Source organism: Amyelois transitella, chromosome Z, assembly GCF_032362555.1.
Source record: "Amyelois transitella isolate CPQ chromosome Z, ilAmyTran1.1, whole genome shotgun sequence".
NCBI classification, from domain to species: Eukaryota; Metazoa; Arthropoda; class Insecta; order Lepidoptera; family Pyralidae; genus Amyelois; species Amyelois transitella.
In genome coordinates this window covers 13,106,443-13,131,911 of record NC_083535.1, presented here as the reverse complement: position 1 = coordinate 13,131,911, position 25,469 = coordinate 13,106,443, and the positions used below count along the sequence as shown (strand labels likewise).

The 25,469-nt window shown below is 35.7% G+C and overlaps 1 protein-coding gene across 3 annotated transcripts in view; it reads right to left on the bottom strand.

Moving 5' to 3' along the window:
• The window catches only part of LOC106129528 (inhibitory POU protein), a 55,983-nt gene that overhangs the window by 14,459 nt on the left and 16,055 nt on the right, over window positions 1-25,469 (bottom strand). For 2 of the 3 annotated variants that reach the window (XM_060953546.1, XM_013328122.1), the window contains exon 2: window positions 7,556-7,612. The exons of the other annotated variant lie outside the window; for it this stretch is intronic. In XM_060953546.1, the coding sequence (XP_060809529.1) occupies window positions 7,556-7,612 (57 nt within the window). The remainder of the gene's footprint in view (window positions 1-7,555; window positions 7,613-25,469) is intronic. 3 annotated transcript variants of the gene reach the window in all.

The window sequence follows — 25,469 nt, the reverse complement described above, 5'->3', positions numbered from 1 at the left end:
AGTACTATAGACAAAGTAGGGAAAAGCTAGAAACTTGAGATTCTTTTCTTTAAACTAAAACTTTGGAATTCACTTCTTAAAGAAGAATCCCAAGTTGTTAAGCCTTCCAAGTTTATCAAGCAGACATTTTTTATCTTTTGCCATAACCAAAGACTAAAAAAAAACTGAAGCCTTTATGAAGGTTATATCAAAACTTTATTATGAAATCTTAAGCATTGCTCTTTTTCCTCATATTTATAAATTAACTAGCTGCGCCCCTAGTTTTAATTAAATTTAAGTGATGTGACGTCAATAAGTATCTACCTTGTATCCAATTTTGAAAATAAATCTATTCTATTCGATACATACGTATTTTTTTATGGGCAATAAATGTTACTTGTACATACATATAGTCACGTCTATATCCCTTGCGGTGTAGACAGAGCCAACAGTCTTAAAGCGACTGATAGGCCACGTTCAGCTATTTCGCTTGATGAAAGTACTGAGTTTCAAATAGCGACAGGTTGCTAGCCCATCGCCTAAAATAAGAATCCCAAAATAAGCCTACCTCTTAGTCGCCTTTAACGACATTCATGGGAAAGGGAAGTTGTGGTCCACAGGTTGCTAGCCCATCGCCTAAAATAAGAATCCCAAATTTATAAGCCTACCTCTTGGTCGCCTTTTACGACATCCATGGGAAAGAGAAGGAGGAGGTTCTATTCTTTTTTATATTGGTACCGGGAACCACACGGCACGGATAATTTGTATTGTATTGTAGACTTGTACGAACGTATCTTGATCAAATTAAGGACGTCCTGGTAAAGGGTCAGGTCAAAAGTACCCGAAACCGAAGCAAGCATGAAGCGAAGGAAGTATGCAGAGATCGTGGCAAGTGGAAAGAAGTAGTCTCTGCCTACCCCTCCGGGAAAGAGGCGTGATTTTATGTATGTATGCAGTATGTATTGTAGACTTCTTCTTTATGTAGTTTAAAATAAAAATAAAAAAAATATCACTAACAAACAATTGATACAATAAAAATTAGCGTGTCATTGACAACCAACCACCCACAACGGTCCCGCACTAATCGTGCATAAAATTGTAGTACAATTACAGCGGAGGGGTTTTATCACGACTATAGGGGTGATTATTTTGAATAGCGGATGATTTGTTTTATGCTACGAGATACTTTTCTGAATCTCTTATTAGTCGATAACCTTGATATGGAGAAACATTCCATATCTTCCCATGGATGTCGTAAAAGGCGACTAAGGGAAGGCTTATTAAGACTTGGGATTACTCTTGTATTTTCACTCTTGTATATATTTTTTTAAATCATAAACTGCATAAAGAAGTCTACAATACAATACAAATTAACCGTGCCGTGTTGTTCTCGGCACCAATAAAAAAAAAGAATAGGACCTCCTCCTCTTTCGCATGGATGTAGAAAAAGGCGACTAAGGGAAGGCTTATAATGACTTGGAATTACTCTTGTGGCGATGAGCTAGCAACCTGTCACTATTTGAATCTCAATTCCATCATTGAGCCATACAGCTGAACGTGGCTTTTTTATATTTTCAAGGCTGTTAACTCTGTCTACCCTACAAGGGATATAGACGTGATTACTCGTATGTATGTACGCATTAAAATGTTATTAGTAGGATAGGTTTTATGGATTTCGTCACACATAATTATTAAATCGTCTTAAATGAGATAAAACGGTTATTTTAAATCGGTCATCAGTTACCGAGTAACTCAATGTGGAGGATAGAGGGTGATCCCAATTGTCATTTGTCAATTGTTACACCCTGTATGATCGAAAAGCGATGCGTCATTCAACATGATGTGACAGCCGCTTTTTGATGGGCGTCACTAGATTTTTATAGACTTTTTTTTTCAACTTTTTAAAGCGTTTATCATTTCATATCATAAAGTCTTTTCTCTGTCTGTTAGTATTGGCTAATTTCGATAAGTTACGGATGGATTTTGGTGAATGATAATGTAGGAAAGAAGGATTTTCTGAAGAAGGTTTAAATCTTATAAATAAAATTCTCGTGTCACAATGTTCGTTCCCGTAGTCCACCGAAACGGCTTGACCGATTCTAATGAAATTTTATGAGCATATTGATTAGGTCTGAGATTCGGTCGACATCTATTTTTCATACCCCTTAGTGATAAGGGTCATTTATAAAAACCCCGAAGGGATAGACAGAGGATATATACCGGGTTCGAATCCCGGTCAGGGCATGATGAGAAACGAACTTTCTCTGATTGGTCTGGGTCTTGGATGTTTATCTATGTAAGTGTTTATTATAAAATATCGTATCGTTGAGTTAGTATCTTGTAACACAAGTTTCGAACTTACTTCGAGGCTAACTCAATCTGTGTAATTTGTCCCGCATATACATATTTATTTATATATTTTACACTCGCCACGATACCTGAAAACGTTTTCGCTTCATCCACAAACTTATTATTTTATTATGCACATGAACAGATATAGCTGAACGTGGAAATTCAAGACTGTTGGCTCTGTCTACCCCGCAAGGGATATAGACGTGATTATATGTATGTATGAACAGATCCGTAATGACATTGCGCCGTCCTCAATAGTGATTGTGTAGGTACATCTGGTCGGCTTTAGATCCCGAACATTTGCAGGCAGATGAGCAGATAATATTCCAGATATATATATATATATGTACCAGTGACACAGGATAAACGTACAAAGCTGCCTCTACAATAATCCATTACTAAATTACTTAGTTGTCGACGTATCAAATGTCATGGGGACGCATAAACGGTGACGGGTACAGTCGAATACAAATAAGTGTGTACATTATTAAAATTATGAGATGATTTACATACGCACGTGTTTTAATGTGTTCCGTATAAGACGACTAAGGCTTATAAACTTGTGATTCTTTTTTTAGGCGATGTGCTAGCAACCTGTCTTTATTAGAATCTCAATTCTGTTGTTAAGCAAGCTAAAACTTTTCAAAGCTGTTGGCTCTGTCTACTCCGCACGGGACATAGACGCGATTATGTATGTAATTATGTATATGTATGTAAGCTTACGAAGTTTCGGAGCTAGTAATGAATAATTTGAATCTCAATTCCATAAAATAAATAAAATAAAATAAAATAAATAAATAAATTAATAGAGCTACAGTGTTGAAGCTCATTGACGCAATGCACGCGTCCGATTGTTTTTTTTTACTTTTCAAATTTCGAATTATATTCAAATTTTATTCAAAAACAGCTCGGTTTTTTTTTTATTTTAAAAATCCCAAAAATAATAGGTAAGCGACACTTCAAGACACACAGAATATTTTCAAGACTGGTGGCTCTGTCTATCTAAGGGATGTAGACGTGATAACGTGTATTGTATGTATTAATAATCGTAACGCACTTTCGAGACACCCAATATCATCTACCTAACTTGATATATTTCGTAATTTGTTATAGAAGTAAAATTAAAAAAAAATAAACAATCAAACTAAAATTAGCGCAGCGGTACTACGCTTGTCTATGACACCAGAGGTCCCGGGTTCGAATCCCGGCTAATTGGCCTGGGTCTTAGATGTTCATCTATACCTATTAGTATTTATTATAAAATATAGTATCGTTGTGTTAGTATCTCGTAACACAAGTCTCGAACTTGCTTCGAGGCTAGCTCAATCATTGTAATTTGTCCCGTATATTTTTGTTTATTTATTTAATAATAAATACAAACAAACTCATTTAAAATATAAGTAAGGTTTCGGATGGGATTATACCATCTGAAGTAACTACTTTTATAAGTTAATAACTCTGGAATAAGACTTAAACGGGGAACACTTTCGCCCGCGCCTGTACCCGGATTATGCTCCCACTTAGCTGTTACGATTATGTGTCGGATGCAAGGGGGATAAAATTATACGCGAATTTTCCCGGCCGTAAAATAAGGTAAGTATATAATTAAGATGGCAAAAAGGCTGAATTTATAACCGGAGTTATTAAAATTAAATTCATATTTCTTTGTCTTTGTAAGTCTAAAACGCGACTAAGTGATAGGCTTATTAACTTGGGATTCTTGTTTTAGGCGATGGGCTAGCAACCTGTCCGTATTTGAATCTCAATTCCTAAAGCCAAATAGCTGAAGGTTACCTATCAGTCTTTCAGGCTCTGTCTACCCCGCAAGGGATATAGACGTGATTATGTACGGATAATCGTAATAAATGTGATAATGAAAATACGTAAAATAAATGTGATAAATAAAATAAATATACTTCATTGAACCCATTTAAGATTCGCCATTAAATAATTCAGTTTCTGAAGAAGTAAAACTACCATTATTGCATCATGTAAGTTCAGCGTTTAGTGGGCAACACACGCCATCAAAAGTATAAATTATTCAAATTTCGAACAATAACGAAATTGACATTTGAGTGGCGTCCGGGCTTCCCGCTTCAGACAACTAGTGATTGCAATCGTTTAAAAATATCACTGTGGTTTATCGATAGTTTAGAGTTACTAATTCACTGTGAATTGATATTTACCACTATAAATAATCTAGTATAATTATTGTTCTAAAATTGAATTTAACGTTTGTGAATAATTTTTCACCAATGAACGCTTTAAAAAATGTTTAATTTTTTTTAATTACAATTATACTCTAACCTGTTTTAGACAGGTTAAAAAGAAAACAATAAGTTATCAGCTGTTACGGTTATGAGATAAATGGGAAAATAACATGATTTTTAAATAATTAACAGTTCCTTCCTAAAAATAAAAAATAACTGAGTTGAAAAGGCTTGACTCATTATAAATTTTCTCAATTACCCAGCATCTTTTTCATTATAAAGACGTTCAGAGGTAAATATTTAACTAACATCATTAATTACAAAAGAACTAATGACTGTCAAATGTCACATCCTGGTAACGCCATTATTTTATTTATCACGAAAAAAGATTGACGAAAACCAATCGTTCGAAACGGAACGAAAACGAAAAAAAATAATAACAATGGCCGCCTCCAATTGGCGGTCGGCATTACCTCCAAAATGCCGACATATCACGATAGCTCTTAATTAGCTTTCCGGATTTTGTACGGTCGCGTTCGTGAAACGTTAATTAGGATAGGTATTTTCAAAATGTATAGATGCACTTTGGCATTTTGGGTTGGGTCACGCATGCATTTTGGAATACCTACCATAAACCTCTTTTGGAATAAAGAGTTCTTTTAATATCTGTATGCAGTGCTCGTGTCAATTGGAAAGATATGGTTTCTGCCTACCCATCCGGGAAAGTGGCGTGTTTTCATTTGTGTACATGTATTCATTTCAACAGATCATTGGTAGCTAACCTCTTTCAGAGTCGACGCTACAAAAGAGAAGATATTCCAAATTGAATTTAAATATTCAATAAAAATTAGTGTTGTAAATGTCAGTATTTTAACGGAATTAAGCGAATAGAAACATTGGGTTTAAAGCGTAAACCAAATAGCACTCGAATAATTAACTTGGCTTCATAACATGATGATTATAAATGCAATTACATTTTTCACGTGAAAATTAATAGGCCCAGGTCATCAGGTTGCGCTAAGCCTGAGTTCACACTGGCGACAGTATTTTTTAATTAACAATGTAAAATATAAAAAAATATTATTATTTTGTTGTGGTATGGAACTATAATAGCACTTATCGAAATTGGTGTGTCGTTCTTTGAAATAGGACTTTATTTCTTACATGTAGATTCAGTAAGAACCAATTTCTCTGCTTAACCCAAAGGTTGATTGTTAAATAATGCATTTCGCATTAAGTCAGTACAATAAAGTTTATATAATAAAAAAATAATAATAAATAGATATGTTTTGCGGAAGCCTGCAGGCTATCTGTTCATGAAATGTCTAGCTATATGACAAGCAGAAGAAATCCTGGCTTGACTGAAATTGACTTAAAACTGAGGATGTCTGAAACCTGACCCTTTGCTCTGAAGCAGTGGAGAGTACAATCGGGAGGAGAACAGAGAGAAAAGAGGAGGAGAAGTTCAAAAGAACACGTTAAAATGAGAGAGAGAGAGTAGTTAAAAGAGACTATTGGAATGAATACTGTCACATATTACAACAACCATGTTCTCATTTAGCTTATAAGGGTGACATAGTTTTTACGATAATCTCTCAGTTTATTTAACTTTAAGTGCTAAAAGATTAAGGTACTGTTCATACAGGAAAAGTCCTGCTACCCAGGGATAAGCAATTAACGACTACTTTGTGCGAACTATTAACAGTTAAATTCTAGTGAAGATACCTACTATTAAAAATTTTTAAAAGATATTTTGTTATTTAGTGTGAACACGGCTTATAGTTTAAAACGAAAGCAATTTTAATTAAACAACGCACTGGTTAAAATTTTCAGTTGATCATTAATATTGTGATTATGTAATTAAAGTGAAACAAAACAATTTATTTGCTTTGTTTTTTGCTTCATGTGCACTATTATTTTTTTTTATTAATAATACATGTCTACTTGTAAAAACTTTTTTTTATAAAAAAATTACTATTCTTACCGTTTCGTACTTCTTTTGTAAACGACATTGCCATATACAAAAATATAATTGTTAACATCAGTTCGATTACGGAAAAAGTTGTTACCATGTAAATTAATAAAAAAATAAAATAAAACAAATTAATATATTACTGAAAACTTTTTGGTACATATTATTGAAACTATATTAACGTACTTACCCATAACATAACCTCTAAATACTTTGTACCTAATAATTTAGTATCTATGGTACCACGTCTGAAGCAACTATGATAGAAAAGGGTTCCACTAACATAAAAAGCAGACGGGATCCGCTACCGACTTACTGACTCCTGGAAACTCATAAACGAAGTCTCCTTCCGAGGGAACACAAGTAGATAAAAGCAACCTGTAAATACTTTACTAAACAATCGCTCAGCAAATCATATACAAATTAAAATCTTTGGCCAAAGATGTCGCTAGCCATTCGCAAAGCAGTCATAATACCTATTTTTGATCAATTATATCTAAATATTATTTATATTTAGAATGTTAAAGCATTAAGTGAATGCAGTAAGTGGATACCTACGTTATAAGTGTGTCTAATATTATATATGACATCTTTCGAAGAAATTTACTTTATGTAATAGGTACATTGCATAAAATAAATTTTAATTTATTTTCTTATTAATAACACCCCGAAAGAAGTCGTCGATTAAAAATATATATTTCGTATCGATAAATATATAAAATAGTGTAAAGATGTAGGGTCTCCGACGCATTATTTTTAAGCCGCCATATTGAAAAATAATAATGTCGTCTACTCCGTTCCATATTTCGGAACAAGAGATAGACCAATTATTTTTAAACATGGAATAAGTATTGCGAAATTTGAATTTTAAAAGATAATAAATTTCTGAAATTTCTTGCTTTTTTTTTGCACAGGAAACCCAACTGTCAATAAAATAGAAAGTTAAGTGCAACGTGTCGTTTCTACAAAATATTTTTTTTTTTTATTTATTTATTATTTTAACATGCACGCTAACTATTTTTTTTAAATTCATGATACTCACATTATGTCTTGGTGACCAGGAGTTACACATGAGCGATGCATCCTCCAATATTCGACTCTGTAAAGAAAAATATTCCGTTTGTTTTAAAATATCGACTTATTTGTGTCTAGGCATTTTTCTAAAATGCATTAATTTTCAAATTTCGTGGACGGGTAAGATTTTTAACGGATTAAAACTTTTATTAATTTTCAATTCGCATTATGTAACTTTTAATGTATTTAAAAATTAACGTAACTCTTTTTTTATTCTATTCATTTAATTAATGTAATTATATTTAAAGTTTTTATTTAACCGATTGTAATTTATAAAACTGTATTATTTGTTAATTTTAAATATTATTATATTATACTTTAAATTCTTCGTCTTATTTGATATGTATCCAGTCGAAAAGTAACCAATCTCATACTAATAAATTATAATATCTACTAACTTATTAGTTTTTTTAAATTAAAATCTCCATCAATAACCAAAGATTACTACATTTATTAAATTATATTAATAGATATATCTAGTATAAACTTAAATCATGTTTTTAACAAATTAATAAACCTAGATATGTAATGAAAATTATTATGAATATACCAAAAAAATTGTATCCATATAAGTTTATCTATCAAATGTTGGGTTTGCGCTATCAATGCCTTTTACAAGCTCATATAAGTGTATGAATTGATCGAAACCGGAAGGGCACCAGTTCGAATCCCACCGCGGCAAAAAAAAAATGATGGAAAATATCGTGAGGAAACCTGCACATTCAGGCAACTGGATGTGCAAAGGTTGCGGAGGTCAGACGGGAGTGGCTTCGTGCAAAAACCTGACTCACCCAATCCAGGATCCATGGTCAAGGGCACACCCCGGGCTCCTCTCCAGAGCAGTGCGGATGCAACCGGGACTAAAGCCAGAGAGAAGAATAAAAAGAAAACACATTATAAAAAATGTGGCTCCCGGCACAAATACAAAAATGAATAGGACCACTCCATCTCTTTCCCATGGATGTCGTAAAAGGCGACTAAGGGATAGGCTAACAAACTTGGATTTCTTTTTTAAGCGACGGGCTAGCAACCTGTCACTATTTAAATCTCAATTTTATCATTAAGCCAAATAGCTGAACGTGGCCATTCAGTCTTTTCAAAACTGTCGGCTCTGTGTGCCCCGTAAGGGATATGTCGTGACCATATGTATGTACGTAGGTTAATTTACACACTGACACGTCACTATGACAATGTTTACAATGTAAAACGTGATTAATCGAAGTTTCCGTGGTCACAAATTGAAAGAATGCCCCGCTTGCGGGGTAGACAGAGCCAACAGATTGAAAAGTATAAAAAAAATTAGGTAAATACTACCTTTTAGGTTAATTTACACACTGACACGTCACTATGACAATGTTTACAGTGTAACACGTGATTAATCGACGTGACCACGTGTCACAAATTGAAAGAATGCACCTACCACGCCCTGAAGTCGTTACAACAACTCTAATGCGACTATAAGTGACCCATTACAATTCTATGTAAACATTTGCACTATATACGAGTAGGTACAATATACGAACAAACAAAAATTCAACATATTACAGTTCATTGTGAACGATCACTTTTCGTAACTGGCTGGAGTGATATATTTGATACATTTGTCAATGTAACATTATTTATGCACTTAAGTACTTTATAGCAGTAATTTATTTTTTTATTTATTTATTTATTTAAACTTCATTGCACAAGATACAAATGTATAGCACAATTGGCGGACTTAATGCTAGAAGCATTATCTACCAGTAAACCATTGGGTCTTACAGAGAACTTCATGTGGGGTATTTACATACATACATACATAAACTGACGCCTCTTTCCCGGAGGGGTAGGCAGTGACACTTGCCACGATCTTTGCTTACTACCTTCGCTTCATCCACATTCATAACCGTCTTCATGCAAGTTGTTAATACCTGCAAATAGGTTTTGAATTCGTTACAAAGGTATGAATATTAACTACCTTTATTCTATTTTTTCCCTACCCCTCGGGGAATGAGGCGTGATTTTATGTATGTATGTATGTATTGACAACTAATGAACGAACTGACAAGCAAAAGTATAAATAAACTCACATAAGTTGAAATGAAAAAGTAAGTAATTATAGTAGATACAATATATACCGTCATACCTACTGACTGAAACAGATTTAAATTAGCCAGGAAAATAATTTAACTCGAACATGCTTATTTATTCTCAGAGAGAGCGGATTTATGCAGAAATTACTGAAATAAAATCTGAGATGAGATGAGCAATGTGCTAGATGTGCCGTGTGGTTCCCGGCACCAATAGAAAAAAGAAAAGGACCCCTCCATCTCTTTCCTATGGATGTCGTAAAAGGCGACTAAGGGGTAAGACAATACTCAAAAGCTAATCAATTGTTATTAATGTAATTGAAAACAAAAGAAGTAGATTCTTAAAAACGCCATACATACATAAAATCACGTCTATATCCCTTGCGGCGTAGACAGAGCCAACAGTCTTGTAAAGACTGATAGGCCACGTTCAGCTATTTGGCTTTAAGATAGAATTGAGATTTAAATAGTGACAGCTTGCTAGCCCATCGCCTTAAAGAAGAATCCCAAGTTTATAAGCCTACCCCTTAGTCGCCTTTTACGACATCCATGGGAGAGAGATGGAGTGGTCTTATTCTTTTTTCTATTAGTGCTGGGAATCACACGGCACAAGTGTAAATGTTTTAAATGAATTAAAAAAAATCTTTTGTTCACATTTCGCTTACCAACACTAAAAAGAAAATTGTTCGTTTAAAAAAAAAACAAGTCACAAAGTCAATGTCTCGTAGAATGAGTAAGTAAGTACCATCAAACTGTTTACTTACAGAAAATCACCTTAATAGCACCGTTGTTGACTTAAAACTGTTTTTTTAGTCAGTTAAAAATGCCAATACTTTGATGTCCGGCTAATTTCAGACATTTGTATCACAAATGGCACAATTTTCTTTTCCAAATATCGATCGATAAAATTACCTTCATTCCATATTCATTGGATCTAACCCAAAGGATTATGACTTCAAAACACCAACGTATAAATGCCGTTTTCGTTTGCAAACTTCAAAGTCGTTAAGTCTTTTTGTCATGTTTAATGCGTCGATTTCATTTCTTACAGCGTTTCAGTTTTATAAATTCAACTCGTTTGACAGTTAAATTTGTGAATTCTAAACAAACTGTTCACTTTTTATGTGCGGTTAACATGTGGTAACGTCTGAACCCTTACCAAGTTGACAGAGTGAAAAAGACTTTAAGATGGAATCGAGATTCAGATAGTTTAAAGGTTGTAAACCCATCAGTTTTCATAAGGCTTTCTCTTCATTAAATTATAGGTAGATATCTTGCAGTGTAGACAGAGCCAACAGTCTTGAAAAGACTGATAGGCCACGTTCAGCTGTTTGGCTTTATGATAGAATAGAGATCAAATAGTGACAGGTTGCTAGCCCATCGCCTAAAAGGAGAATTCCAAGTTTATAAGCCTATCTATTGATGGAGTGGTCCTATTCTCTTTTCTATTGGTGCCGGGAACCATGCCAATTGCCATTGGCCATTGCGAAAATTATTCATCCTTGAGGGCTTCAATGATGCCCAAAATAACTAACCCACGCGGACGAAGTCGCGGGCACAGCTAGTAACATTAATAACGGTTATGCCAACGACGCTTTATACAACGATATTACAACACTAACCAAACTATTCTTTAAAAACAGTTTGCGAACGTAATTTCGAACACGAAACGCAAAAAGGGCCCTGAAACGTACCTCGTCATCTTCCTAGCCTCATAAATAATTAATGCTTAGCCCTTTTGGCTGTGTTGTTAAACAGTGCGACTAAATAAGGGAGTCACCCTCCACCCTCCCCTTAGATAGAAAGTTTCTAAGCATTTGTTTTGACATAATTTTGAGTGGCTTTAGTGTCAGCGTTGTTTGATAAAGTTGTTTTTTTTCTTTTTTTTTTTCATGCGTACTTATTTTTAATCTATGCCTACTAATATTATAAATGCGAAAGTTTGTGAGTACGTCAGTATGGATGTTTGTTACTCTTTCACGCAAAAACAACTGAACCAGTTACGATGAAATTTGGTATGTAGGTAGCTGAAGACCCAGAGTAACATTTAGGCTAGTTTTTATCCCGGAGTTCCCGCGGGTTTGATAGGGTTTCCATGCGGACGAAGTCGCGGGCGGCCTCTAGTATTAAATATAAAGGTTTTACTATTTATAAATAATACAGGTATTAAACGCGCATTGTAACGTGCCTGCATTTAAATTCATACGTTTGTGACCGAGCGCGTTCAATGCCTGTACTATCTATACTAATATTATAAAGCTGAAGACTTTGTTTGTTTGAACGCGCTAATCTCAGGAACTAGGTTCGAAATGAAAAATTATTTTTGCGTTGAATAGACCATTTATCGAGGAAGGCTTTAGGCTATATACTCGTAACATCACGCTACAACTATAAGGAGCAATTAACTACATATATTCTACTCGGACGAAGTTGTGACAGCTAGTTTGTGGATAAAAATAAATTTATTTACAAAAAAAAAAGTTAAGTGTCAGTGTTACGGTTTTCGTTTCAATTTAGTTCAGCTTCTGTAATCATTTTCCAACTATTTATTTTAACTTTGACAATTCATTTAGATAGTATTGTACTATTACGTCACCTACTTGTGCGATTTCTTAAGACTTATCTAATAATTAATAATATAAATATAATATTTTGTTTTAAATATTTATGTCATTCACTTTTGAGATGTATTTAGGTACTAATGTAGTTAAAACATAACACTTTACATTGAAATCCTAAACGATTAAGATCAATTCACTCACACTCACAAGTTTTTGAGTATGTCAGGATGTCAGTATGGATGTTTGTTACTCTTTCACGCAAAAACAACTGAACCGATTACGATGAAATTTAGGTAGCTGAAGACCCAGAATAACATATCAATTACATAGGCTACTTTTTATCCCGGAGTCCCCGCGGGAATGATTCCACGCGGACGAAGTCGCGGGCGGCCTCTAGTTGACAATAATAACATAACATTTGTTAAATACCACCTACGAGTTACGTTCCGACACATCTGTTTACTGTATTGGTGCCGGGAACCACACGGCACTTTGAAATTATATAATCTGAATAATTTTAACGATGACCGATTGGTATCTTGGATTCACGCGTTTGATCTTAAAGTGTGGAGTGGCCAATTGACAATGTACCTTTCTACATGTAAATAGTCACGTCTATATCCCTTGCGGGGTAGGCAGGGCCAACAGTCTTGAAAAGACTCAAATGCCACGTTTATCTGTATAGGTTTATGTTAGAATTGAGATTCAAATAGTGACAGGTTGCTAGCCTGCCTCCTCCATTTATACAATTACTAGCTATGCCCGCGACTTCGTCCGCGTGGTATAGTTATTTTGGGCATCATTGAAGCCCTCAAGGATGAATAATTTTCCACGTTTTTTTTCATATTTTCCATTATTTCTTTTGCTCCTTAAAGTTTCAGCGTGATGTTATAGAGCCTAAAGCCTTCCCCGAGAAATGGTCTATATAAAATTTTCAATTCGAACCAGTAGTTCCTGGGATTAGCGCGTTCAAACAAACAAACTCTTAAGCTTTATAATATTAGTATATATATTTATCCCTTAAAAAAAAAACAACAGGAAACCCTTAAATACCGACAAATTTATTATACCAAACATGAAAATGGCGTCACAAAATCTCCCTCCAAAGTGAAAAGTTTAAGTCGTAAAAATTACGCAAAATGGAGTTCCACAATTACACTTAGTTAATCGCATACAAAGTGCTCAGAAGACGGTCTTTGCCTGAACCATGCGAGACTTAAATTCACTGTCTCCTTGGCGGGAAAGGGACGGGTATACGAGCTGTACGGGTGAGAGGGAGAGGGGTAACGTAGATTATGGTAATGATGATAAAAATACGCAATGAACAAAGGAGAATCCCGTACTTAGGAACAATTTAAAGATATTGTGTTTAATGCAAGGGAGCGAACCTTGAATTCATAATTAGATGCACTCTGATGGGGTGCCTGGAACTCAAGTAACGGGAATTAGAATCTATTTTGGGGATACGGAGTTTGAGTCGGTGGATTATGTGTCTCTAATTGAACATAATAAAGAGAAAAGGTTTGTGTTTATGGATGTTTGTAACGTATAAACTCAACTACTGAGCCCGATTTTAGGGAAATTTGGTACACGGATGGTATAGACTTTTAGGAATAATTCTCACGGAAGCAAGTATATAAGTATCGCTTAGTCGCCTTTTACGACATTCATGGGATATACATGGTGGAATCCTACTCTTTTTTTCTATTGGTGCCGGGAACCACACGGAATTTGAATCTCAATTCTATCGTGAAGACATACAGCTGAACGTGGCCTATCAGTGTTTCAAGACTGTTGGCTACCCCGCAAGAGATATAGACGTGATTATATGTATCTATGTATGTACGTATTTTGTATTATATTATACACTATGTATCAAACGAGCAATATTCATATAAATTCATGGCTTTGTCTACACCGCAAGGGATATAGATGTGACTGTATGTATGTATGTATTATATTCAATACCATAACGCTTTAACAGCAAACACTGCGACTATTACCCAATTTCACTGCACTCCACCCGAATTATGTAATAACATTAGTCGCGCCGTGAATGCCGCCTTTAGTGGGCGAATAACGCGTTGCATTACTGGCAACACTAACAGTAACCGTTAACGTTAAGTTAATTGTTATTGTCCGAGGGCTAATAACGGCGGGTTAGCTGGTTTGAGTGCGTTATATATATTTATTTAGTAGCTCTCCCGCCCGCTGTTTCGCGCGAATATCACGTTTCGATGCACTTTCATTGGGAAATTTCTTTGGGTATTCCCCTTCGCCGTTTTCCTTTATTTTATGTATAGGTAGTTATGAATGTTAATGAAGCGAAGGAAGTATGCAGAGATCGTGGCAAGTGGACAGAGGTAGTCTCTGCCTACCCCTCCGGGAAAGAGGCGTGATTTTATGTATGTATGTATAGGTACTAACCGTTGCTCGCACTTTCGGCCGCGTTTTATTACCTATTTTCCGTTATCTCTTTGTTGTTAAACTTTTGACAAATTCTCCTATTACAGCTCGCTATAACTTTTCTGTGCCATGAGGTTCCCGGCACCAATAAAAAAATAATAGGACCAATCCGGTCTCATTACCATGGATGTCGTAAAATGCGTCAAAGGGATAGGCTTATAAACTTGGGATTCTTCTTTTAGGCGATGGGCGAATTCTTTCATAAACCAAACAGCTGAACGTGGCCTATCAGTCTTTCCAAGACTGTTGGCTCTAGCTACCCCGTATGGGATATAGGCGTGATTATATGTATATGTATGTCTTTTGTATTCTATTATTTACTATGTATCAAACGAGCAATATTTATATTTTATATAAATTGATATAGCTGGGAAAATTGATATATCTGGATATAATCGTTGTACCCGTTAAATTCACTTGAAATCATTTCCCCAATTTGAATAATTTCTTAGACTACGATAATTGTGATTTTTCTGCCATTTGAAATAGTTAACGAATAACACCGAACCCTAATCGGTCACCCAGGTACTATCTATAACGATAACCAATGATCACAAGTTGTCAGATCAAAAATTGTGTTTAAAAAAAAAATATTTTTTGACGTAAACTATAATGAAGGCTTTAACTATGTAATAAAATTGCATGTCCTCTTTTATCTAAAGTATGTTTTAAGAACATGTGCTATTATTTCATTTTGGTATTTATCCTGCCTCCATTTCCATGTAGCAAATAAATTTTTCTATAATGCATTTCATCATCGCTTCATGTATTTATAAGTTCTAATATCTCTTAAAAATCCATCCTTAGCGATTGCTTAAGTACTTTAAACAATCATCAAAATGCCAATTCCTTGATTTTCTTTATTTTTGCTGTAAAAAAAATAACTCTAAGTACCTATGTAGGCATTTCGAATACTGCTTTTCCAACGCAATCCGTAACGTATCGACGTAATTCTGCCCTAAAAATGAAGCTGTCATTTCGAAATCTGTATCATTTACTGGCCGTATAGAAATATTAAAAAAAAAAAAAAAGCGCCATTTCACCAAACTATCCATCCGACTACTGTCAGATGCTCGCGCGTCCAACGTAGCAGTCACGTTTGAAATGCCCGCTAGGAGGCGTGGCGGATCGATATGAGGCGGGGCCTACAATGCCGCTGCGTAGCGGGCTGCGCTCCTTAATTGATTGACACCGGCGGACACACGGACCTTTTTATTGTGCCCTCAGGATGCACGCTGATTTCGTTTTTGTATAGTTCACGGAGCACTAAATGTTTACGTCTTTAAAAAAAAAAATTGTGCAAAATAAAATAATTGTCTGTTAACATTTTGAATAATGGAACATTGATACTGGCAGTTAAAAATACGAGACGCGCTCTGATGAAAATCACGTACCTATTTGAAAAGTTTCAACAATAGTTCGAATTGAGAATACTATAACAACTTTTGATATCTTTTTAATCTATGATTGTTGTTGACATTGACAGTTAAAAACTAAAGAATACACGTTGACGACTTACAAATGCTGGCAATAAAACTTCGATTTACGAATTAAAAACACCAACCCTACGTTTAAATTAATTGGGCTCTATACATAGCCGTCGATTGATTTAAGAAATAAGTATCCAACCTTCGTTTAAAAATAGAACTAGACTAATTTCAAATTATGTACACGTTAAATTTGACGGTAAATGGCCGATTAATAAAAGTGCATTTGGGAATCATTCTAAGTATCTAGGTTTACTTTTTGTCTGGTAACAAAATAATTCTAGTGTAAAAAAGACTGCGAGCACCCGTGTCACTCCTGCTAGGTAAAATTAAACATATTTATTCCATTCCAAAGTGGTTACTTACATGTGATCAAAAACGTTAACGTTATTCGAAGAACCGCCAACGACAACAAGGTTCGTCGTCACTTCCTGTTGTAGTGTAGCCACTATTTGTTAGCAGCTCCTTTTTTTGGATGCTGTTTATGATTGTTCTATTTTTAAAAGTGTAATAATCCAAAAACAAAGTACTTATTTGCTAATTAAGTATATAAAAAGTTTATTTTATAGGTATACGGTGACGTAGTGACATCACTAAAAAGAGCGACTTAAAAATAAATAATTATGTCGTTTTTTTTTAAGAATTCCGTACCTAAAAGGTAAACACGGGACCATTTACTAAGCTTTTGCTGTCTGTCTGTCACGAGGTCGTATCTCATAAACTTTGATAGGCAACCTTAACGGTTTTTTTAGTGAATAAAATTTTGCAAGTAGGTTTTATTAACTGTTGCAAGTTATTTCACAACATAGTATAAAGCATAGTCGCTTCCCGCTTCCGTATGTATATATGCTTATATCTTTAAAACTACTCAACGGATTTTGATGCGGTTTTTTTAACAGATACAGATGATTCAGGAGGAAGGTTTATATGTTTAAATTCTACCCGCGCGAAGCCGCTAGTCTAACAATATATATGACTTCTACATACACCTAAAGGAAATCCATATTTTATGGTATTATTAATAATAGCTATTCTAGAATCAGATCACTAATAGCATTGATTTAATATTTCCTAGACCAAGTAAATCCTTGCCTAGACTATTGGTAAGAGGATTAGTCTTATCTATCACTAGCTTCCGCCCGCGGCTTTGCTTTATAACTTACTAAGTTTAAGACCGCAGTTTCTCCTGTAAAATCCTACTAATATTATAAATGCGAAAGTTTGTGAGTATGGCAGGATGTCAGTATGGATGTTTGTTACTCTTTCACGCAAAAACTACTGAACCGATTACGGTGAAATTTGTAGTGTTGTGGTGGTATGTAGGTAGCTGAGGACCCAGAATATAGCTTACTTAATTAATACTTTTTATCCCGGAGTTCCCGCGGGATTGATTCCACGCGGACGAAGTCGCGGGCGGCCTAGTAGGTACTTAATAAGTAGTTTATTTTTCTGTTTTAATGGATACATTCCAGAAATTATTTAATTAATCTTAAATAATTTCTGGAATGTATCCATTAAAACAGTACGTTTTGCGTATAAGTACCTATGTTCGTTTAAAATTTTCACAATTACAATGTACCTAGATGTTTAGCCGTACAAGCGTAAAAGACAGACAAAATTTTACATTTACCGAAAACAAATAAATTAATCGTTCTTAGCCAATTAAGAAGAGATCACATTTGCGTTAGGTAAGACCGCATTTTGTTCGTTAGGTATATCTTTTGTTTTTGTATATAAAGGTAGGTACAACAAAAAAATGCTTACATGAAGAGACTTATGGACGTGGATGAAGCGAAAGAAGTATGCAGGCATCGTGGCAAGTGGATAGATGTAGTCGCTGCCTATCCTTCCGAGAATGAGTCGTGATTTTATGTATGTATGTAGGTATTAGTATTCTACAGTTATGAACAGAATTCCATACATACATATAATCACGTCTATATCCCTTGCGGGGTAGACAGAGCCAACAGTAAGTATTGAAAAGACTGATAAGCCACGTTCAGCTATTTGGCTTGATGATATAATTGAGATTCAATTAGTAACAGGTTGCTAGCCCATCGCCTAAAAAAAGAATGCCAAGTTTGTAAGCCTATCCCTTAGTCGCCTTTTACGACATCCATGGGAAAGAGGTGGAGTGCTCCTATTGTTTTTTGTATTGGTGCCGGGAACCACACGGCACGGCACAAAATTCCTCGAACACAAAACCGCGGGCAAGGGTTAGTTAATACGAAATTTTCCACTTTCCGTCAAAACTGTATTGTAATAAAAACGAATTCAAAGAAAATGAAACTTTGTGAACATTGCAATTAAAGTCGATATTACGAAAGCTGATGGCATCTATTTTCGCGCGCTTTGAAGCCGAATTAATTCAGTATGTAAGTCATTATTGCTTTCAATACAATTTTATATTGTTCATATATATACTAATATTATATAGCTGAAGAGTTTGTTTGTTTGTTTGAACGCGCTAATCTCAGGAACTACTAGTACGAACTGAAAAATTATTTTTGTGTTAAATATACCATTTATCGAGGAAGGCTTTAGGCTATTTCGACGATCGAGCTATTTGACGTCCTGGTAAAGGGTCAGGTCAAAAGTACCCGAAACCGCCGAGCTTGCATGAAGAGAGTTATGAATGTAGATGAAGCGAAGGAATTATGCGGAGATAGTAGCAAGTGGAAAGAGGTAGTCTCTGCCTACCCCTCCAGGAAAGAGGCGTGATTTTATGTAGGTATGTATGTAACAAAGATTGGTTAAGACAATTCGAATTTAAACACTATGTATATAAAATTCAAATTGCCTTTGAATCAATTTAAAACGTTTCATGGAAATTATATCTAACTAGCGACCCGCCCCGGCTTCGAACGGGTGCAATGCTGACACTTAATGCCTACACTACAGAAGTTGTCCAGTACCGCCGCAAGCGCTACTTCCCGCAATTTTAAATCTGTAATATCTTCGAAAATATTTAGGTATTGATAAATAAAAAAAAAAAAAATTTTTAGTAAGAAGTTTTTCAATTTTTTTTATTATTTTTTTTTCAATTTATAAATGCCACTGTGAATATAGAAAACATCTTTGCCGACCCGAATTTTGTAGTTCACGCGCTGGATGACGTGAATTGACGGAACCTAAATTATTAATGGCATTGTATTTTGCCATATTTTTTTTAGGAAGGAGCTCTATTTAAAGGCTTAAGACATTCTTGTGCTGTGTGGTTTCGTGCATAAATATAATAAAGAATAGGACCTCTCAATCCCTTTCACATGGATATCGTAAAGATATGGATATTGTAAGGGGCTTACAAACTTGAGATTCTCATCTGTCACTATTTGAATCACAATTCTATCATTATCCTATCAGTCTTTTCAGAACTGTTGGCTCTGTCTACCCCACAAGGGATATAGACGTATGTATGTTCTCATATAATAATAACAACCTTCATAAGCAAACTAGTTTTACAATATTTAAGAGAGCGTGGGTTTAGCTATAGACTCTGGATCTAGGAAGTAGGCGAAGGGTAGGGAGCTACTTAACTCGCTGAGCGTCCAAATGCGAGACCCTGGAGACCCTGGGCACACTTATTTAGGGCTCCCGTAGTTGTGAAGAGACAGACATCACAAAAAAATACATACATACATACATAAAAATCACGCCTCTTTCCCGGAGGGGTAAGCAGAGACTACCTCTTCCCACTTGCCACGATCTCTGCATACTTCCTTCGCTTTATCCACATTCATAACTCTCTCCATGCAAGCTCGGCGATTTCGGGTACTTTTGACCTGACCCTTTACCAGGACGTCCATAATTTGATAATAATGTTTTATTTTAATGAAACCCCTTTTTTACGTTCGGCCTTAGAATCATGGTGATCCTACTCACATCGCTTAAACTAAAACGGACTAGGGATGGGACACGAGACCCGATTGAATTATCTCAAAAACTATAAGCGCAACTTTTGTTTTAAATTACCTATTTTCTCAAATATTCCCATCTCATTCCGCCTATTTGAAACTAGCGACTCGCCCCGGATTCGCACGTGAAGCATTTATACATATAACATTCCTCGTGAAACACTCATACAGAGAGTAAAATCTTAAAAAAAATACACTTCTATTCGTAATTCTGCCATTTTTTATTACGTACATACATATAATCACGTCTATATCCCTGGCGGGGTAGACAGAACCGACAGGCTTTAAAAGCTTAGCTTAATGATAGAATTGAGATTCAAATAGTGAGAGGTTGCTAGCCTGTCGCCTAAAGGAAGAATCCCAAGTTTATAAGCCTATACCTTAGTCGCCTTTTACTACATCCATGGAAAAGAGATGGAGTGGCCCTAGTCTTTTTCCAATCGGTGCCGGGAACCACACGGCACACGGCCACTTTTAATTCACAAACGTTATTCAAAAACAATTCAAAAATAACCAAACATATGGCCCGTTTGTTGTGATTGCCAGCTATTTATATTTTTATAAAAAAAAAACAAGGATTTCCCTAAATCATTTTTTTTAAATAATAATTGCGAAATCATAACAGATGCTCGTTATCAAACGGGTAGGGGTGACGTTACTACCGCGGCGGTAATTATAAAACTGCCCGCAGTACACTTGACCGATAGAGTGAGCATGTTTTAGAAGAGCGCGCGCTAAGGTCCGATATTGCATTTCAATTTTTTCTTTCTTTCATTCTTTTATACAGTCACGTCTATATCCCTTGCGGGGTAGACAGAGCTTTGTCTTGATGAGACTAATAGGCAACGTTCAGCTGTTTGGCTTTATGATGGAATTGAGATTCAAATAGTGTCAGGTTGCTAGCCTATCGCCTAAAATAAGAATCTCAAGTTTATAAGACTAACCCTATATTATTTGATTCTTTTTATGGACAAAAATTATACATATCTTGACGTCATTGAAGCAAATGCTACAGTGTTCATTAATAAGTGAATTTGATACCATTAAAGAAAATGTCGTTACTACAGTGCAGTTTGTTATCGCTTCTTCTGCGCTGACGCTTTGGAAGCGGCAGTAAAGTTTTGAGTAATTTCTTTGACGTCAACCTATGTTGTGAAGACAAAATGACAATTATTAATGTATAATAATTTGGAATTTGAAGGGGTATCTCACGGGGTAGACAGCTATAAGGTACAAGTATCTAATAGTACCAGTCTTGGAAAGAGTGAAAGGCATTTTGCTTCATGATGGAATTGAGATTCAAACTGCGACAGGTAGACATTCCATTGAATTAAACAATCTGCAATACGATTAATTTTCATTTGAATGTCGTATCTTTCATTTTGACAAACATACTTTGATAAAATCTAGTGTTGAAAGTGGTTGAAGCGAATGAAATATGCCGAGATCATGCCAAGTGGAATGATACAATGTAATCTCTGTTTACCTCTCCGGGAAAAAGGGAGTGAATTCATGTATGTATGTATGTAACAACCATGTTTTGCTGCACTCAGTATAAAGCGTTTAACAAAAAAAAAGAGGAGCTGTCAAAATTAAACATAAGTGGAATTTAAAAAGTCACAAAAATGAAACCCAATTTCCCAAATACGTTTCTCGCGCTCTACAGTTCATGCACCCTCTAATTCTTGACATGTTTGAGGAGCACCGGAAACCGGGGTGAATCCCGCCGGTCACGTGACCGCGGCCATCTTGCACTACTTCCGGCCGAGTGGAACGCAGCGGCGCTAAACAATTGGGGCGGGACAAGTTACTTACGTGGTTTGGGAAGTATTTTGTAGTTATTTGACAAGTGGGGCTTTCAGCTGTGATATTTTTATTTTTTATTTTAATAGCAGTTTATGATTTGAGAGGGATGCCTGGAAGGAGGGTATGAAGTATTTCCCTCCAGTATGACATAAATGACTGAGAAGAGAAAAAAGAAACAAGTTAAATACATACACATAGAGCCAACAATTTTGATAAGACTGATAGGTCACGTTCAGCTCTTTTGCTTAATGATTTAAAGTTGTACAGATATTTTGCACTTAGACCATATTAATATTATTAAAAAAATAAAAGATTTGTTGTTGTATTTTTGTTCAGTACGATCAAACTCAATAACTTAGGCTCCGTTTTTTCTTAAAAAAAATTCATGAGAACGTGAAATAGCGGGAATTTCGTGAGTCAAGTTTTTACACGAAGCGACTCCTGTGACTCCTGTGACTATCTGACCTCCGCAACCTTGGCAGGTAAACCTAACCCATTTTGAACCCATAGTAGCACAGATTTCCTTAAGATGTTTTCCCTTACCGTAAACCGCATCGGTTAGTATTCAAACGAATGTACATAACATTAAAAATAGTCATTGGTACATAACCGAAGTGATATTTGAACCTGTGCCTTTCTCCGGATCTCGCATCTTCATCAAAAGACCGCCGACGCTCATCGTTATCAAAAAGTCATTCAATCATAACCCTCAAATCACTAGCACAATATTAAGACGGAACAAACCCACTCAAAACGGGATCTCTATAATACCCTACACTCACTTTCACCCGACAATTGGGTGTCGGATGAACAGGATTTGGTACCAAATCTTTTGACCGGATCGATCCAGGTTATGAAAAGGTCGCATTTGCTAGAGCAAAAGTAAATCCGCGAGCTTACGAGGAAAACACCGAGCGGTTCAAAGGAAAATATTTTCTTAGATGTCACCATGCAAACTTGAGTATGCCGCTGTCGTAAATTGATGCAACTTTATCTTGCAAACGGTAAAGTTGAAATTCGTGCGTTCATTGTTATTTAAGTGCATTTTTATGTTTGCACAGTTGTCTTAGGGGACGTAACAGGGGCATCTGTCACCGACTATCAATATCAACTTAAAACTGACATATAAGGGGGGGATGAGATCGCTCTGGTAATCGATAAATTCTGCCCAGTACTTAACAAAGTTTCAAGAGTTTATTGGCATTATTGACAAGCCGTCGGCAGAAGTTACCGTCTCACTCAGATTTTCAGGAGGAATCGTCGATGGCTATGAATAAATCAGGATGTTTTTGTTTGGAGAGGCCGTGATGTGTTGTCAGCGAATCATTAAGAGATAGTTATCTAGATTGTTCGGATCGAGCGGCACGTGAACTTCAAAGTTAAGTGTAACGCAATAGATAATGGAGTAGTAAATGTTCCCTAATTTGTGTAATAAATATAAATATATACATACATACATAAAATCACGCCTCTTTCCCGGAGGGGTAGGCTGAGACTACCTCTCTCCACTTGCCACGATCTCTGCATACTTCCTTCGCTTCATCCACATTCATAACTCCCTTCATGCAAGGTCGGCGGTTTCGGGTACTTTTGGCCTGACCCTTTACTAGGACGTCCTTAATTTGATCAAGATACGTTCGTCTAGGCCTTCCCAGTCCGACCTTTCCCTTCACACTCTCCTTGTATATCTGCTTAGTCAACCTGTTTTCATTCATCCTCTCCACGTGACCGAACCATCTCAACATATTTTCTATTCCTTTAACTACATCTTCTTTCACATCACAACATTCCCTTATCACGCTGTAATAAATATACGGCATTTATAAGTATACTGCCTTGTCTTTATGTGTGAAAGAGAACAATGATTGACTGACATTTTTCTGAACTATTAAAATACTAGCCGCCCAGTATCTATTTATGAGGTCTATGAGTGAATTAAGAGAGTTGAATTTCCTAAAATTACCGGATAAGTTTTAGTAGAATTAACTTTTTCTCCCTAAAATTCTAGTATTTCCATATTTGCATAGACATATTACTAATTTCCTGTTTTAATCAATATCATTTGTATATCGAAGTTAATTTATAAATAGCGTGACGGTTAGTCATAGAATTATTGTGAATTATGTAATTTTAATATCGGAAATATACTACTCCTATAACTACTAACTTTGCCACACTGCCTGGACACATATTCTTACTGCAAATTATACAAATTATCGATTTTTTAATTATCATGTCATTATTAATTAAATATAACTAAAATATATACTTTTTAAATTAATTTCTTTAAATACATACATACATATATATGGTCACGTCTATATCCCTTGCGGGGTAGACAGAGCCAACAGTCTTGAATAGACTGAATGGCCACGTTAAGCTGTTTGGCTTAATGATAGAACTGAGATTCAAAAAGTGTCAGGTTGCTAGCCTATCTCCTAAAAAATAATCCCAAGTTTGTAAGGCTATCCCTCAATCGCCTTTTACGACATCCATGGGAAAGAGATAAACGATTTCTTTAAATCCCGACATTTATTATCGTTTAAATTTTCCACTGCGATAAAAACTGTTCACTACCCCTGCGTGATCGCGTGACGTGGCACCGGAAGTGGTATCCCCAAATCATGGCAAGTGGCCGACGCACGCGCGCCTAATTGCCCACCTGAGCCCAACCTGTCCCAAGTACGTACTTAAAACGCGATATATTAAGAGAAAAAAAAATATTTAAGGGACGAATCACACACAGATAGACAGACTCTTTATTCCATAAGAAAAAGAAAAACTTCAAAAAAAAACACAGGTAATGAGGTACAAAGGCGGACTTGTCGCTAAAGCAATCTCTTCCAGTCAACCTTAGGGTTGAGGAAATTGAAATAGAAAGGCGATTGGCAGAACAGAATCGAGGGTCGAATCGAAAAGGCGCTAGTTTAAATGCATGATGCGCAGGCACAGGTTCGAATGCCATCTCGGCCATGTAGGTATCTATACTAATATTATAAAGCTGATGACTTTGTTTTTTTGAACGCGCTAATCTCAGGAACTGCTGGTGTGAATTGAAAAATTCTTTTTGCGTTGAATAGACCATTTATCGAGGAAGGCTTTAGGCCATAACATCACGCTGCAACTATTAGGAGCGAAGAAATAATGGAAAATGTGAAAAAAACGGGGAAAATTATTGGAAAATTATTCATTCTTGAGGGCTTCAATGATGCCCAAAGTGTGTTCTCCAGAGTGGTGAGGATGCAACTGGCATTAAAACCAGGAAGGATTTGAAGAAGTAATACGTACATAGATTGAGTTAGTCTCAAGTTAGTTCGCGACTTGAGTTATGGGATACTAACTCAACTATACTATATTACAAAATCAATAACAATGAAAGTTTACCCTACCTTTAAAAAGTAATGGATTTCGTAAAAGTCTGTGCTGTATGCTTCTTGCCCTGTGTTGTAACAGTCAACTAAGGGAAAAGCTTATAAACTTGGGGTTCTTCTTTTAGACGATGGACTCTAGCTGTCACTATTTGAATCTCAATTACGTCATAAACCCATACAGCTAAAAGTGACTTTTTTCAAGACT